General features: G+C 26.3%; 1 protein-coding gene across 1 annotated transcript; it reads right to left on the minus strand.

The window, feature by feature from the left end:
* Positions 1-14,884: 14,884 nt before the first annotated feature.
* LOC114178180 (putative calcium-binding protein CML35) lies at positions 14,885-16,002 on the minus strand. Its single transcript, XM_028063972.2, has one exon. The coding sequence runs from the start codon at positions 15,827-15,829 to the stop codon at positions 15,185-15,187; it is 645 nt and encodes a 214-aa protein (XP_027919773.1). The 5' UTR covers positions 15,830-16,002; the 3' UTR covers positions 14,885-15,184.
* Positions 16,003-17,790: the final 1,788 nt, after the last annotated feature.

The following is a 17,790-nucleotide window of genomic DNA, read 5'->3' on the forward strand; positions in this document are numbered from 1 at the left end:
TTGAAATTAATTTATAAAAAGAAATTTGCACTTATATTATTTATAAGATCTTATATTATAGAGAATGAATTTTTCTACAAAAGAAAAACCTATCAAAATCTTGAAAATGATTTTAAAAAATATTACATTTTCAATTTTCTTCTATTAAAAGGAAATATTGTGGAACCTAAAACACATATTAGTTTCTGAAACTCATAACATTCTATGTTATATAAAACAGTATTGCAAAATTTTAAAATAAGATATTATTGTAATTTGATTATACTTTTAATTGAGGTAGGATCTCTAATACTCTATCAGACAAAAAAACATCTGAAAAAAAGAATTTACACCACACAATTAATTATTTTCTACAATATAATTTATTATATAATGTGTTTTTCAATATTTTCAGTATAAATCATCTAATATTTTTGAGAAGTTTGAATTTTTAAATCTTATATTTTAGTAATATTAACAAATAAAATAATATCATAATAAAATTATTTTATCTTTATTCTTTACTTATTTTTCTTTTCTTCTCCGTTCATCTCTTTTTTATATATTTCTTTCTTCTTTACGAAACGAAGCGTAGATTTTACATTTAGGTTTAGGTTTGAAAACCCTAGAAGCTACCCTTATATTTCGTAAATAAAAATAAAATAAAATAAAAACCTTTCAAATATAAAAAATAGGTGTTGACTAAATTTTTCTGCCTACAACTGGACAGTTTCTTTATTAGGCGCAATTATGTTTGCACCGCCCTTTTTCCTATCTTCATTCCTAAGCAATTTTTTTTTTCGCTTTTCCTTCTGTTTTAGTGAAAACTAATATTTGTTTTGTAGAAAAATAATAACTTTTTATCTTTTCACAGTGTTAAGTATTACTCAATAATTAAAACAATGACTTTTAAGCTTGTCACAAAAAAAAAATAACCTAACAAAATGGAAGTTTATTTTGTTTTAGGCACTTTTCTAAAAATAAAACATACGTCATCTCAAAATTTGGGCCTCACTATAGCACTCATTTATATTGGGCCAAATTTGCTAATCTAGTCATATCGAGCAGAGAACTACCATGGTGAAAGCTTTTTCCTGCACCTTCATCAAAAGAGTTGTGAAACAATATATATATATATATATATATATATATATATATATATATATATATATATATATATATATATATATATATATATATATATATATATATATATATATATATATATATATATATATATATATATTGAAAAATATATTCTGAATTGTTCAACTAGAATTTAAAAAAAATCATTAAAAAGAGAATAAATTTAGTACATTGGTAATATTAATTTGAAAATTCAATGAACATTTTTTTTTTCTGGTGTGTGATTATGTTAACCGTACCTCATACTCAGGATTAGAGACAGTAATTACAAAATTACTATTTTTTTTAAATAATGCTTAATTGTTCTCTCCTCTTTTTAATTATGTCATAGTTTTACAATTATAAAAAATATTTTTATAATTTTCATATAATTTTATATTTTTTTATTTGTCCCTACTAGATATATGAGTATATATTGTTTTCTGTATTAATGAACACTAAGGAAGAGAATTTTAAAAGTTATTTATAAGGTAATTTGTATGTTGATAATATTTGTGTTGAAATTCAACTAAATTGATTATTTTTATGGGTCATGAACATGTTAATCCGTGTCTTAAGACACTTATTAAAAATTATTTACAAACATTAAATTTTAAAAAATTTAAATTCTACAAAACATTCATATTTATAAGTAATATTAAATGAAATGCAGTTTTATTTTGTTTAGAAGATAAAAATACTCATAAATATTATAAAATTGTAATTGATCATTTATTCAATAAATACAACGACAAAAAAGAGTTAAAACATAATTAAATTATACAATAATTTTAATTATTGTTGGACAGTTTTTTTTTTTTAAGTTCAAATTAACATAGAAAGTAACAAATAAAAAAGATTGTTAAAGTTGAAAAGAAAGATGGGAGAAGTTGTAAATTTAATTAACCAATTAACATTTAGGAGATTTAAGATTGGATTAGAGAGAGTGAGATAGGATGTGATTTCTAACAAAATTAACAATTAATATTCGTAACAAAAATAAAAAATAAAGTAACCAGTTCAAAAAATGACTTTAGGTATAAAAGATAAAAAAATGTATTTTTGTGTAATTATATTATGTTTAATTAGTCCCATGCTATTTTTGTCTGGATGTGTCAGTTTGGTTCTCGCTTTTAAAAAGATGTTCCAACTTTTAATGATATTGATATTTAAAATGAATTACAAAATTAAGTATTAATATTCATATTAAATTTTAGTGGTAAAAGTCATGGATAAAGTTAACGGCGTTAATAATTTTTTTAAAGGAACATAATTGAACATTTTCTCAAAAGTTGAGATTCGATTAACATTTTTTAAAAACATATATCAAACTGATACATATGAATAAAAATTAGTATTATCTGACAAATTAAATCAATTATATTATAAGTGTCTTATATTATGGATTAGAAGGAGTAATCTCGAGAATTTAATTTATGTATCTGATGTATTTTCTAATTTCAGTATAATAGTTGAAAAATGAATACTAGTAAAAAATAAGTTTAATTATGTTTTTGGTTCTCATTTTGGAGTCAAAATCTCAAAATGGTACCTAAATTTTTAAAAGTCTCAAAATGGTCCTTTTTTTGTTAAAACGTCTCACGTTTGCCCTTTCCGTTAAGTCAAGGTTGACGCCGTTAGAGGGAGTGCTACGTGTCAGTTTCTCGATTTTTTGAATTTTTTATTATTATTATTATTTTTTTTTTTTAATTTTTTTTAAAAATAAAAAAATTGCCACGTGTCAAGCTGTCATCGTGTCACGTGACAGTGACAGAGTGACGTGGCAGTGGCAGTGACACGTGTCAGTATTATGGCAGGTGTCATTTCCTTAGTATCAATTTGGTCCCTTTATTTTAATTTGTCTCAATTTAGTCCCTTTTTTGTAAAAATTGTCCCTCTCCAAATTGAAATCAAATTTAATTTCTATATAAATGTACACAAATATTTCCATCAAAATTGATATTTCAAGTAAATATTTTTAACCAAATTAAGTTCATTTAATTAATATTTTACATTGAACTTTATTTAAAATGGTTTAAAAGTTGTTAATAGAAAATAATGTTAATAGAAAAAAATTCATAAATTAACTAGTTCAAGTAACAATAAAACACATATAAATTTAAAATTTGAAAACAATTTTAAGTAAAGTTGAATGTGAAACATAATTTTAAATAAACTTAGCTATGTTAAAAATATATAATAACAATATTAATTTGAATAAAAATATCAAATTTAATAAAAATATTTGTATAACATTTATATAAAATTAAATTTGATTTCAATTTGGAGAGGGACAAAATTGCTAATTTTTACAAAAATTGAGATTAAATTGAGAAAAATTAAAATAAAGGGACCAAATTGAGACTAAGGAAATGACATCTGGCATAATACTGCCACATCACTCTGCCCCTGCCACGTGCCACGATGACAGCTTGACATGTGGCATTTTTTTTTATTTTTTAAAAAAATAAAAAAAATTCAAAAAATTCAAAAAATAAAAAATAAAAAAATTTAAAAAATCGAGGAACTGACACATGACACTCTCTCTAACGGCGTCAACCTTGACTTAACGAAAAGGACAAACGTAAGATGTTTTAACAAAAAAAGGGGACTATTTTGAAACTTTTAAAAATTTGAATATCATTTTAAGATTTTAACTCTAAAATGAGGACCAAAGGTATAATTAAACATTTTTAATATTTTTGTCTTTAAAAGAAACAGTAGAAGATCTTTTAATATTACTCCTGAAAAAAAAAACATTAAATACCACTGGTTTTTTGTAAAAGAGTTTTCCTTTTAATATTAGAATTCTTATCTTTAGCAGATTATTAATCCAAACTTGGGGTGAAATATTTTCATAAACACACTTCCCTCCACTTTTTATTAAAGTTACAATGACTAAGGAATGTAATTAATTATAGGTTTGATACCGATTTTATTTCCTATAAATTATAGTAATTATTGAATATTTTTTAATTTATATTTTATTTAATGTAGTCTATATATTTAAAAAATAATAATATAATTTCTTTTGCTTAGGATTGGAGGATGATCGAAGAAGTTCAGCTCCACTAAAAAATTTACGGTTCTACTAGAATGTGAGGAAGCCACAAGCCTAAAGATTAGGGATGGCAACGGGGCGGGGCGGGTACGGGTATCATGATCCCATCCCCATCCTCATAATAAAAATTCATCCTCATCCCCATCTCCAAACCCAACGGGTATACAACTTTTGACCCATCCCCATCCCCACCGGGTAACGGGTATTTTCTTATACCCATACACATACCCATTTTTTTATTGTTCCATATATCAATTAAATATTTTTTATAAAAAAAATTTAAAAATCACACCAACGGAATCATGATACTATCAAAATATTCAATATTAAAATAACATACTCTTTTTGATTTTCATGATGTCAAATATTAAGAAAAATATTATAATAGTATAAATCTCAAATTAAAGTATCAAATAACAACTAAATAAAATTCAAATAATTATATAAAAGCTAAAAAATTACACATTACTAAAATTTTATAATAACCAAAATATTTATTAATTTTACAAATGATCAGTGGTTTCATTTGCATTCGATCCACCTACACATAGAAAAAAAATGAAAAATTAGATATGATATAATAATTGAAATTGAAAATTTTAATTACTAGAATATAATGTACCTTCTTCATCAGATTCATTTTCACTCATGAGAACATCTTTTCCTTTTAATTTTTTAACACCTACAAACACCAAATGTAGAATATTAGATGAGAATTCACAAAAAATACTAACAAAAAATATTAATAAATTTGAGTAGATGGATTCAATGGAGATTGACTGTCATTATTGGAACTTTGAAAGGGAGTTGGTTGTTGTGAACACTGTGGTGGACTTGGTACCTGCAAATCTTGATCTCCTGTGCTCATTTTCTCTAGAAACTAACATACGTAACAAAAAAAAATCAAACAAAGTAAAAAGGTTAATTTCTTTTTTAACAAAATATAAAAGGAAAACCAATAATCAAGTTTAAAAATATTTCAAATATTTTTTATACTATTAAAAATTTATATTATACCACTTAAACGAAATAGCACAAATAACATAATTAAATTAATAATAATTCAAATTTAAACATAGATTCTTCATCTTTTGATCTTGAATTAAATTAAGGATTTATGTAATTGAGCACTTAAAATTGAGAATTAAACATTATCATGAAACAAAAAATAAATAATAAATAAAATTATCATAAAGGAGTAAAGATAATTAAATGTGTGACCCAAATTTGAGAATATCCATTTGAACATAACATAACGAAAAAAAAAATGTATAATTAAGATTATGATAAAAGGAAAAGTACCTTGAAGATATGCTTAAACCTTAAAGAACAAGCCAAACAATTAAAAGAGAGTAAAAAAGTGTATAACCAAAGTAACAAAAAGAAGAGCTACAAAATAAGAGTCAAACATTTTCATGAAAATAAATAAATAAATAAAGATAATCAAATGTGTAACCTAAAAATTATTTCATAGAATGAAATTGAGGAACACCTATTTGAACATAACCATGTACAGAGAGTAAAAATTATGTAATAAGAAGAAGAAAAATTACCTTCAAAATTAAATCTTGAAAAACAAACCAGACAATTGAGAGAGTAAACAAAGTGTATAACAAAAAACAAAGAGAATGAGAAATATGTTATATATATATATATATATATATATATATATATATATATATATATATATATATATATTATAATATATTATATTACTATGTATATATATATTATATGTGTGGATATCTTATGTTTATATATATATATATAATTATTTATATATATTATATTATATTATATATTATATTATTATTACTATGTATATATATTATATGTGTGGATATCTTATGTTTATATATATATATATATATATATATATATATATATTTTTATAGATATATATTTATTTTAAGTATATATTATATTATATTATATAATAATATAAATATAATAATATATATTATATTATTATGTATATATATTATATGTATATGCGTAGATATTTTATGCTTTTATATATATATATATATATATATATATATATATATATATATATTTCTTTTAAATTTTTATAAATTTGTAATGTTATAAATTTGTTTATAAAAGATCTCACTAGTTAAATGATTAATTTGTTTTATACGTATATATTATATGTATATTATATTATATTATATTACATGTATATGTGTAAATATATATATATATATATATATATATATATATATATATATATATATATATATATATATAAAAGTATATTTTATTTATATGTATATATACTATATTATATTATATTATATTATATTTTATGTGTAAATATATTATTTATTTATATATATTTTTTAGATTATTTAATAAATTATAAATAGTTTAGTAATTTAAGCGGGGACGGGTATTTGGGCGGGTATATATATATCCCATCCCCATCCCCATCCCCAGTTGAAAATTTCGGGTATTACCCATACCCATACCCATACCCAGTCAAAGCGGGGATTCCCCGTCAAAACGGGGACGGGTTCGGGTGATACCCACGGGCACGGGTTTATTTGCCATCTCTACTAAAGATAGATGTTGACAGCGCGAGAAAGAATAACATTTTAGAAAATACGAAAACTACTTGAAATTAAAAGTATATTAAGAAAACAAATTAAATAATTACTATAAATATTAAAACCAAAAACTGTATTAAATTGTGTCGTAATTTTTGAAAAATTGAATCAATTAAATTCATTTAAGAAAAAAATGATTAATGTCGTTAATATGTCACGTGACCATTTTTTTTTATGATTTTTTTTATTTTTTAAAATTTAAAATTTTTATTATTTTTTTTGTCACGTGGTAGGTCTATAGTGTGACACATGATACTTTCAATGTCACATGTTAATGTTACTACTTAGTGCTATTATCTTGATTTTAATTTAATCATCACATATTTCTATTTGTTTCAATTTAGTCTCCACATATGTATATTTGTTTTTAATTTATTCCCAATTTTTTGTTCAAATTAGAGAAGTATTGTCTCTCTTTATGACCAAATTTATTATTTATATAAATGTTATATTGGTATTTGTATTAAAAATGACTTATAAAATTAATTACTGATATTTATATTAAAATTTAGTGGTAAAAGTCATAAATAACAAAACATGGGTTAACAATTAAAAAAAAGTGTAATATGTTATAACATCATTTTCAATAAAAAATATGAGTATAACATCTTCAATATATACTCATATTTTTTATTAGAATTGACGTTATAAAATATTACATTTTTCTTAATTGTTAACCCATGTTTTTTTTATTCAGGACTTTTACCAATAAATTTTAATATAAATATCAATACTTAAAAGATTTTATATGTTATACGACTTATTAGCTTCTTTGATTTTAACATTTTTTTTTCTTCTTAATACATTATATCAAGTAGAGGTGTTAATTTGGTCAATGACTTATGGGTCAGGTAGACGATCGAGATGGTTCGATTCAGGCCGGCGGTCAAGACAAGTCGAGACTAGGCAGATGGTCGAGAGGGAACGATAGTCGGACCAGGCCAACACTCAAGATGGACTGGTCTAGGCCAACAGTCGAGACGAGCCGACCTAGGTTTGACGGTCGAGGTGGGTCGACACGGGCCAACAACAAAGACGAGTTAGGCTGTTGACCAAGATGGGATGGCTTGAACTGATGGCCTAGGCTGACCAACAACCTAAACATGCTCACCCAAGACTACGGCTGAAGGTCAGGATGAACCAATCCTAGCTAAAGGTTGAGATGGGCGAGCTTGTGGTAAAGGTTGAAAGTGACTATTTCAGGCTAATTGTCGAGATGGGTGGAGCATGGCCGATTGTTGTTATAAACAGACCTAAACTGAAAGTTTAATAATATATTTAAAGAAATAATATAATTTTCATGTTTAAAAAGAAAACGTATGGACTAGTTCTGACTCGTAAGACTTTTGTGGATTTTTTTGTCCTTTGAATTTTTTGACCCTATGAGATTTTTTATCCCAACCAACATAGATCAAAATCAAATCCTGTGGATCGAGTCAAATTAACATCTCTAATATACGATGTTTGTACTTTTCTTTTTTTAAATTTTAAAAAAAGGAAGTCGAAAAAAGAAAAGATAAAAATAAAATAAAATTTCCTCATTTTAAAAGAAATAGAAGAAAAATGGAGTGAGAAAATTATTTTTTAAGAAATTTAATTTAAAAATTATATTCATTTTATTTTTATTGTATATTATTATACTATAGCTTACGAGGGGAGTAATAAATCGACTGTAGGCTCTTCTACGTTTCTTTTCTCTTAAATTTAGAAGTTAGTTGATTTAAAAACAAATTATGAAATTCACAAACACTGTTTTAAATTTAAAACACTATTTTAATTAAAGAAAAATAAAAACTAAAACCACATTTTAAAATACGACTTCTGAACACACAACTTATTATAACAAGTGTTATAAATCGTATGCACGTTTTTCTTAACTGATCCTGTTTTTTACTAATTTTCTTAATTGATTTCAAACCTATTAATCTCCTTAAGTTTTCAAAAAAAAAAATCTCCTAAAGTAAAACGTTAAAAATAGTAGGTGAAACTAGATAATCACTTATTTCGTCGACTATTTATTTTTATCGAAATGACTTTTTTTATTCTAAAAAAAAAAATCCATGATAATTATTTATTTTTAGTATTGAAATGACATCTTTTATTTTAGGGTTAAATATGTTTTTAGTTCCTCAAGTTTCAGTGAATTTTGGAATTAGTCCCTCATCAAAACTTTATACCAATTTAGTCCTTCATCTTTCAAAATGCGTGAATTTAGTCCTTTTAACCAAATTTTGTTAAGTTTATCTGACGTTTCAAGCACATTTCATGATAGTATTTAAGTTAACATTGAAGCAAAAATGTGTCAAACAGTGTAAATAATTTAAATACAATCATAAAATACGCTTAAAATGTCAGATAAACTTAACAAAATTTGGTTAAAATGACTAAATTCACGCATTTTGAAAGATGAAGAACTATATTGATCAAAAAATTTGATAAGAAACTAATTTCAAATTTCACTGAAACTTCAGGAATCAAAAACATATTTAACCCTTTATTCTAAAAGAAAATCCATGATAATTATTTATTTTGTTTCATGTGTATCGCACCAAACAAAACCTTATCATTAATTCTTCTCAAAATGTGGTACATTGTTTTAAGTGGAATTAAATGCGTAGCGTGAACCTCGAGCCCAAGAAGTTTCGCCGAAAGTTCCAGTGAAACCAAAAGTAGGACACACCTACACCTAACATAACTTCGCAACAAACAAAATTTATTTTTTATATATTTTATTGCTAAATCATTAAATATCTTTTATTAAATAATTTTCTTTCCCTATTTATTTTCTCTTTCTTTATCAGTGAGTCGAGTTCAACATCAAGAACAAGCAAAATAATTGCATGTAAGGAAAAAAAATATAAATTCTTATAGGAAATATAATACAAATATAATTTGAGATAAATTAATTTATACGTAAATAAAAATTGAAAAAATATATAAATTAGTTTATAGAATATAACTTTTGTTTATAATAAAATTATTTTGTTTTCTTCTATAACAGAGTTAACATGGAAATTCATGAAAAAGAGTTTGTCTTCTTTTTCTGTTAGTCAAAACCGACAACAGACGTATATTCCAACGCCAATCCTAAACCCAACATAACACACTTATCACTAATGTCGTTATCTTACCAGGTGTCGTCATCGGTGCCACGTGGCCATTTCCCATTTGATTCATGATACTTTACAATAATTAAAAAAATTATTTTAAATCTGAAAACGGTTCTTGAACGAAAAACGAGACTTGTAATAGTTTTTGTTTTTATTTAATGTTATTATAGTAATATAACGTGGGAAGAAGATTGGATATTAACAACGTTAGCAAATAAGACTAATGGTATAATAAATTTATGTGTTTTTTTCAGTAGTTATTTTAAAAGTCAATTATGTACCACTTCTAGATTTTAAAATAAACAAAGGTATCTAACTTCATATTCATTAATATTTTTGGTTAATTTATTTGATGATTTTAAGTTCACAAAATAAAAACTGATTTAAATGATCGTTTATCCTGTATAAGGACATAAATATTAGAAGAGTTGAACTATTTGAAATTTATTTATGTTTAAGTTCTTTCTTCACTGTTTGAATCTATGACTAATTTCTTTAAGATGGTTCTAACACATTGTTGAAAAAGTATTTAATTAAAACAACTTCAATGAAAATATATCTCTAATTTTTCAACTATTTTGTCTATTTTTTTAATATATACTTATTTTTAAGTATTTCATTTGCTTATATTTGTGTATAGTTTGAGTTTTGTTTTTTTTTTTCACAAAAAGAAGAGTAATAGATTTTCTTAATTTACATAAGACTTCTATAATGAACAAGTGTGAAAACGGAAATTACCAACTAACCAAATTTGGTGCAATGAATTTTTTTTTTTTATTGCTATAAAGTGTATTGTTTACATGGGAATGAGCCTTCAAAAAGTCAATCTTCAAGTTGTGAATCTATGAGCCATAAAATGGATTTTGTGTTTAGTTCAGTGTTTTATAGAAAACCTTCATAATGATTAATTGTGTACTTTAATAATGAATTACATACATTCAAATATAACTTAAAAGAGATTTATTTCATCATGTATGCAATATTCGTGTAAAACAAAAATATAATATATGTCCGTTGGACATGCTTAAAAGTAATGTAAGTAAAATATTTTTTTTAAGGTCTAAAAACACTAAATTTTTCAAATTTGTTTTAGTTATAATATTTTTTTATTAAATTAATTATAAAATTATGTTTAAGATAAAAAAAATCTCAAAAAAATATTTTGGTCCTATTTGTGTTTAAGAATAAAATTTAATTAAATTATTATTAGTGTCTATTGATTTTAATTAGTATTAAAAATGATTTTTAATGTGTTAAAATATTTTTTCAATAAATTATAATTTTTTTAGGAAAAAGAGTGATTACTTATTTTTCTTATTTTATAATAGATTTTGATTTCATTTTCTTCTTTTATATATCTGTGACTTCAATTTTGATTCTATTTTTTTTCCTTTATCTTTATGTGACTTCAATTTCGATTTTATTTGTTTTCAATTTTGATTATATTTTCTTCTTTTATCTTTATGTGACTTCAATCTTAATTATATTATTTTCTTTTATCTCTTTCTTTCTTACTTCTGATCTACTTATTCGACTCCTTGTCTCACCTTACTTTATTCTATTTTAGAATTTTTCTTTTAATGATTTTAACAGATTCCATTCCTTGAATGTCATACTGCTCATGTGTATCAATCATTTTACTCTCATTTCTGATTAGTATGTTTTTCTTTCTATTTGTATTGATGTCATTTTTTTTTTCTATTTACTGAATTTGTATTAGGATAAAAAAATGTATTTCTTTTGTCTTATTTTGTTTAGGAATTACGGCTTATTCTTCTTAGTTCTAACAAAAAAGAACAATAACCTTTTAAATTATTTTTTATTAATGATTAATCTCAAAATAAACTTTGTAGATTTATGAACAATATTTACACTTGAAAAGGAGAAAGAGACTTGAAACTTCAAGATACTACAAGTATACAATCAAGTTTACTTTCTTGACAACCAGAACCATATTTTATTATTTTAACTCATTATTTTTAGTAGTATTTTGTATATTTTTTAGTAGTGTTTTATATACATTCTCTCGTAGATGCTTAATCAGTGGGTATAATTAGATGATGTGATGAAATCATGTTAATTCTCGCTTAGTGGTTTAATTATAAGTTCACAAGAGTTTTTGGACAGTGTATGTACTTTTGGTGATCTGTGATAGGTGGATTTACATTCAAACCAGATAATCAATACGTTTTTATCAAATCTACAAATTACGTATTAATTTTGTGTTGAAATTGTGAATCTGCCACCCCCCCCCTTTTGTGTTGAATGATAATCTGGAAAGCTTTGAATGATAGATTTGGTCATTGGGAGACGACCTTGATTTAACTACTAGGTATTATATTTAATTGTTCTATTTGGTTATGTACGATCTCGATCAATCCCTTAACATTCTTGAATCATATGCTTATTCTTATCCAACTAAAACCTATATAAATTTTATGACAAAATCACAAGTTGCAAATAATGCATTTTGCGTTGGATATTTTTTTCTTCTATGAGTGCGAGGGACATCTAATCTTGACACATTGACTTCATCTATTGTCCTAAATAATCCTAAAGAGTAAAAAGATGACAATAATATTTATAACTTCACAAAAAAAAAGTATATATATATATATGTATGATAATTACCATAATATTACCATAAAGTGCAAGTAGTGTTATTAATATCGGATAACGAAAAATAGCAATGGCCTCCAAAAACCTTTATAAAATTATAACGGAACCATAACGGGTTATGGCAGAAATATTGCAGTAAACAAAATATAATACCACCACATATAATTTTAATGAAAAAGTAATGATATGATGTCTCTTTTCAATTTTTAGAATCTTGAGTTGATCCTAAAATCCTTTTGAATGGCATTGGTCACTTGTGAGTTGATACAGCTAAAACAACTATTCAAAGAATTTCAATTTGAAGAAAATTTCCAAATGCATGTGAATTGTAATTTCATAGCAAACTGGAATCTAGATATATCACTGTTAGATTTGTCAAATTTGATGACAATGTTTCCAATTCGGGTCACTTCTATGAGATATTCTAGAAGTATCATGATCATTGGCTATTATTATTGTTGAAAAATAGGTATATTTTCTTCAAAATAATTATATTCAAAGTAGTGAAATAGAAAAAAAAAAAAAAGACTTGGCGACGGCCAACGGTGGCTGATGGCGGCGGTGAAGGCCGAAGGTGGTAGCCAGCGGTGAGGACTGGCAGCGGCAGTAGAGAGTGGTAGTGATTGCACTTGCAGTACCCTGATGAAGGAAGGAGTGCTCTTTTATTTTTAAAGAAAAGGAAAGAAAACTTTATGAGGGAAAAAAAACTTTACTGATATGGCTGCACTAACTTAAATAACTTAAGTAAATTAAGTAAAAGAAGAAGACTAGGTAAAAGAATGAGAGTGGTTCGTAGGTTTGTTTAAATAAAAAATTTAGTGGGCCAGGCCCAATTTGCTAAAGACTAAAACACATAGATTAAATTAGGGTTTCAGATCATCTTCTCTTTCTCACCGTCGCCGTTGCAGACCACTGTCATTTTGTTTGCACATTTCTTCTCTCCTGTTCAAGATCTTGATTTTTGTTTTTCCGTCCGATTTTTTTTCATTACAATCGCTACGTTATCGTCATCCGCTATGCCAAAAGCGACTGCCATGGAAAACCCGATTTGCTGCCGCCTTATTATGGTGGTAGGCTGGGAAATCGATACTGATTTCTGCCATGGCCGAAATTCAATAACAGTGAGTGCAAATAAAGTATACTCTTGTTGAAAATATAAGATTGCACATAGATTATTGTGGATTGAACTAATTTTTTTTTTCAAATTTAATTATTGTATTCAATACATTATTAGTGTCTAATAATCGTTTCTACCCATTGATGAAAAAAAAAATGAAAGAATTTGACTCTTTACATTATGTTTAATTATGTACAGAATTTGTAAACTTAATTCCTGTTTATATAAGCTAATAAATACATGCAGTCTCATGTGAATAATGTTACAACATTGCTCGAGGTATGACATTATTTACTTTAAAAAAACCATATAATGCAATCAATTAATTATACATTACATAATTTAAATTATGTATTGAAATTTTAAACATAATTGATTATAGTCATTATAGTCATTGACATTATGGATTATGGATTGTGACTTGAATATAATATCTTGCTACACCTTTCAACAATGCAATAATTTAAGAACATTTCAGACATACACATATCAAACAATAATACAAGAACACCTTCTCGATCAAACTAAACCACTTCAAATATTGTTGAAAAAAGAAGCAAGATTCTTGGAGCAAGAAAGGAACTCATGAACCTAGCAGCACGAAAATGAAACAAGCTGAAAGAAAAACAGTAGTTCTCGGTCGACATTGAAATAGAAATATAAAAAATAAAGGTAAAATCATAAAACCAAAAGGTCTAACTTCAAACAAATCAAATTCAATGTCACGTCCCTTCAAATAAACAAGGGTCGTCCTCTCTTTTCTTTATGTTCACACTGTTCATACCAAAACAATTAGACTTGGCGAGAGCTTCATTTAGGAAAAAATAAATCACGTTGAACATGGTTTTTTCCCCTACTATTTAACTCAAAAAAGTATTGCATTTTGTAGTGGTTTCCTTTCCACAAGTTATAATACCAATATCACCAACAGTTCTAGTTTTTGGTTTAATGAATTAGGAAAATCCATGAAAGAAAAAATCGTGACTAACACTACTAAAAGCACTTAATATTTTAAAAAAATGTTTTAGAAGAAATTTACGTTTTAAAAGTTCAACGTAACAGTCAGAATAGTTTATACTTTAATTACAGTTTATACTTTAATTAAGTTGTAGATTTAGCTTAACCCTTGTTTCTCACTAGCATCTAAGTATAAATTATATAGTATAATTAAAATATGTAATTCTAATCTCACTATCTTTCATAATCAAATTTGATAATCTTACGAAAGAAACAGACATTATTCCATTCCACACTAATTAGGGTATATGTTGCAAGCATCCAATCAATGTGCCATATATTATTCCACAAGTTTATGAGCTTAAGCCACGTATAATATTGATATTCCACATTAAACTCTTCCGAGTGGATCGCACTTTTGCCTTTAAAAAAAATTATTAATTATACACCCAAATAATAAAAATAATAAAACAACAAACAAGAATAAAGGATTTAAAAAAAAAAAAATTGAAGAAGTTGCCTTCGTTCTTATATATATTTTCATTTTTTTTTAATAACATGATATGATCATCATCATCTGACATGTCCATCATCACAATCACAACCATCACCGATGCAGTTCCATCATACGAGAAAAGTCCTCGAAGCACACGAATCCATCCCCGTTCCTGTCCACACCCTCTATCATGCGCCGGCACTCCTCTAACGTGCACCGCTCGTCGCCGATCGCTCTGAACACCCGAAGCAACTCCTCCGCCGAGATCCTCCCGTCGCGATCTGTGTCGAACACCGCGAAGGCCTCCTTAAGTTCCTCCGGATCCGACCCGGACTCTGGACCCGACCCGATGTGGTTCATGAGGGCCTCCACTGTGATGCAGCCTCCGGCGCCGCCGTCGACTTCGCTGAGCATGAGCGCGACGTCGGACGCGCCTAGGCGCGTGAGGATTGCCTCGAGGTCCTGGCGCGAAACGACGCCGTCGTTGTCTCGGTCGATTAGGCGGAAGGCCTGGGCGAGGTCCCACCGAACGTCGACAGTGACGTCGGACCAGTCGCCGGAGACGCCGGGGAGGACGCTGGTGGGAGTGAGAGAGCCGGCGGCGCTGGGTGCGGCGGGCTTGTGGGTGGAGTCATCGGAGGAGGAGGATCCGAAAGAGGGTGGGTCGGATCGGGATAAAGATCGGTCCTTTTTGGAGCGAAAGAGGTGTTTGGGACTGAGTTTGAGGTTTTTGGGGTTGATGCTAATGAGCTTCATTATTGGTGGTTGAAGAGAATGGAGAAGAAGAAGAAGAAGTGAAGAAGAGAATGAAGAATGTGAAAGATGAAGAGGAAGAGAAAAGTAAAGGATGGGGGTTGAGGGGAAAGAGTGGGGAAGGTGGTGGGATTAAATGGAGGCGCCATGAGAGGGCCATTCCTCACTCTTGGTAGCTTCCACGAAGTTTCCTTCAAATCATGCTGTCATTTTAAAACAACATGCCTATTTATATTTCTTTCTTTCCTTTACTAAATCTTTTAATCATAATATCTTACTTTATTATGCTACATACATATTAAGTAAACCACTCCCGCAACACCTTTTTTTCACCCAATCTTCGTAAATATGTTCGATGAAAATTATTCATTAAAATATAAAATAAAATGCTTACTAACATTGGTAAATACTAAAAAAAAAGAATATTTGTATAAATTTATAAGATATATAATAAGATAATATTATTGTAATGGAAAAAAAACTATTTAATAAATATTATATATACACATATATATTAATTAGTGTGTTAAATTCAAATGAATTAAGTTCATGTATGAATATTAAATATAATAAATCATAAAAATCCAAAAACATTTAAATTTATTTTTTTTAGTTTTTCTCTTTCTTCTGGAATATATTTCTTCACTTAATTACCAAATAGAAATTTATCTATTATCTTAGTTGACCCGATTTTTTTTTATAATAATACTTTATTCATAATATTGTAATTAGGTATCCTACCTATATCATGTTTCGGGACCAAGTTGTTTATCTGAAATTAAGTAGGTCTTGGAATTATAGTTGGTCTTTTTTTATTGGCAAAAAATATATAAGCGATAGGGTAACTTGAGGTACCCCTTATACAAGAATTTACATATTTTAAAGAGTTTTATATTACAATAATCAAAATCTACATATCATTTTTGTGCTAACAAATAATTTTAATCAGAAACAACACTTTTTTTATTTCAAAACTACTTTCGATCTGAATATGTGTTTGGGCTTTGTCCCTTCAAGACATCTCCGAACATATTTTTAATATAACTTCATTATATATATATATATATATATATATATATATATATATATATATATATATATATTAAAAAAATTAAGGTTTAATTACCCGTATGGTACCCAGTTTGGGGCTAGTGTGTCAAATAAGTATCCGATTTTAAAAAAGTGTCAATTGCATCTCAACTTTTGAAAATTGCTTCAATTAGGTCCCTTTCGGACAGAGTTGACTAACATCGTTAGTCAACGTGCCACATGTTAATATGTGATTTTTTTTATTTTTTTTATTTTTAATTTTTTAAAAAAAATTAAAAATGCCACGTGTCAAGTCCATGTGTGTGACACGTGGCATTGTCAGTGTCACATGGCATTGCAATGCCACGTGTCATTATCACTATCAGATGTCATTGTGTTGATTTCGATTTAGTCTTCATTTATGTTTGTTCGTTTCAATTTAGTACCTACTTATGTGTATTTGATTCAATTTTGACCTAATATATTTTAATAATTAAAATATTCTTTTATAAAATTAAAAGTAATTAAGTATAAAAGTTTTACAAAAATTAAGTATTTGATATTTATATTAAAATTTAGTGGTAAGAGTAATTTTATTAAGTCATTTTTAATAAAAAAAATTAGTATAACATTCATACCAATAAAGTAATATGTTAAAAAGTCGTTTTTAATAAAATATATTAGTATAACATTTATACAAATAATAAATTTGGTATGAAATTGAGAGAAACATTATAAATATTAGTACTTAATTTTGTAAAAAATTTATACTTAATTATTTTTAATCTTATAAAAAATGGATTACAAAAATATTTTAATTATTAAAAAAAAACTAGGACAAAATTGAATCAGATACACATACTTAGGTACTAAATTGAAACAAAAAGACATATATGGAGACTAAATCGAAATCAACAAAATGACATCTGACAGTG

This window comes from Vigna unguiculata, chromosome 1 (assembly GCF_037176805.1).
Source record: "Vigna unguiculata cultivar grain cowpea cultivar isolate G323 ecotype 2 chromosome 1, ASM3717680v1, whole genome shotgun sequence".
NCBI classification, from domain to species: domain Eukaryota; kingdom Viridiplantae; phylum Streptophyta; class Magnoliopsida; order Fabales; family Fabaceae; genus Vigna; species Vigna unguiculata.

What these genes read in the sequence shown, in the direction of transcription:
- LOC114178180 (XM_028063972.2), bottom strand. Translation starts at nt 15,829, where the DNA reads ATGAAGCTCATTAGCATCAACCCCAAAAACCTCAAACTCAGTCCCAAA.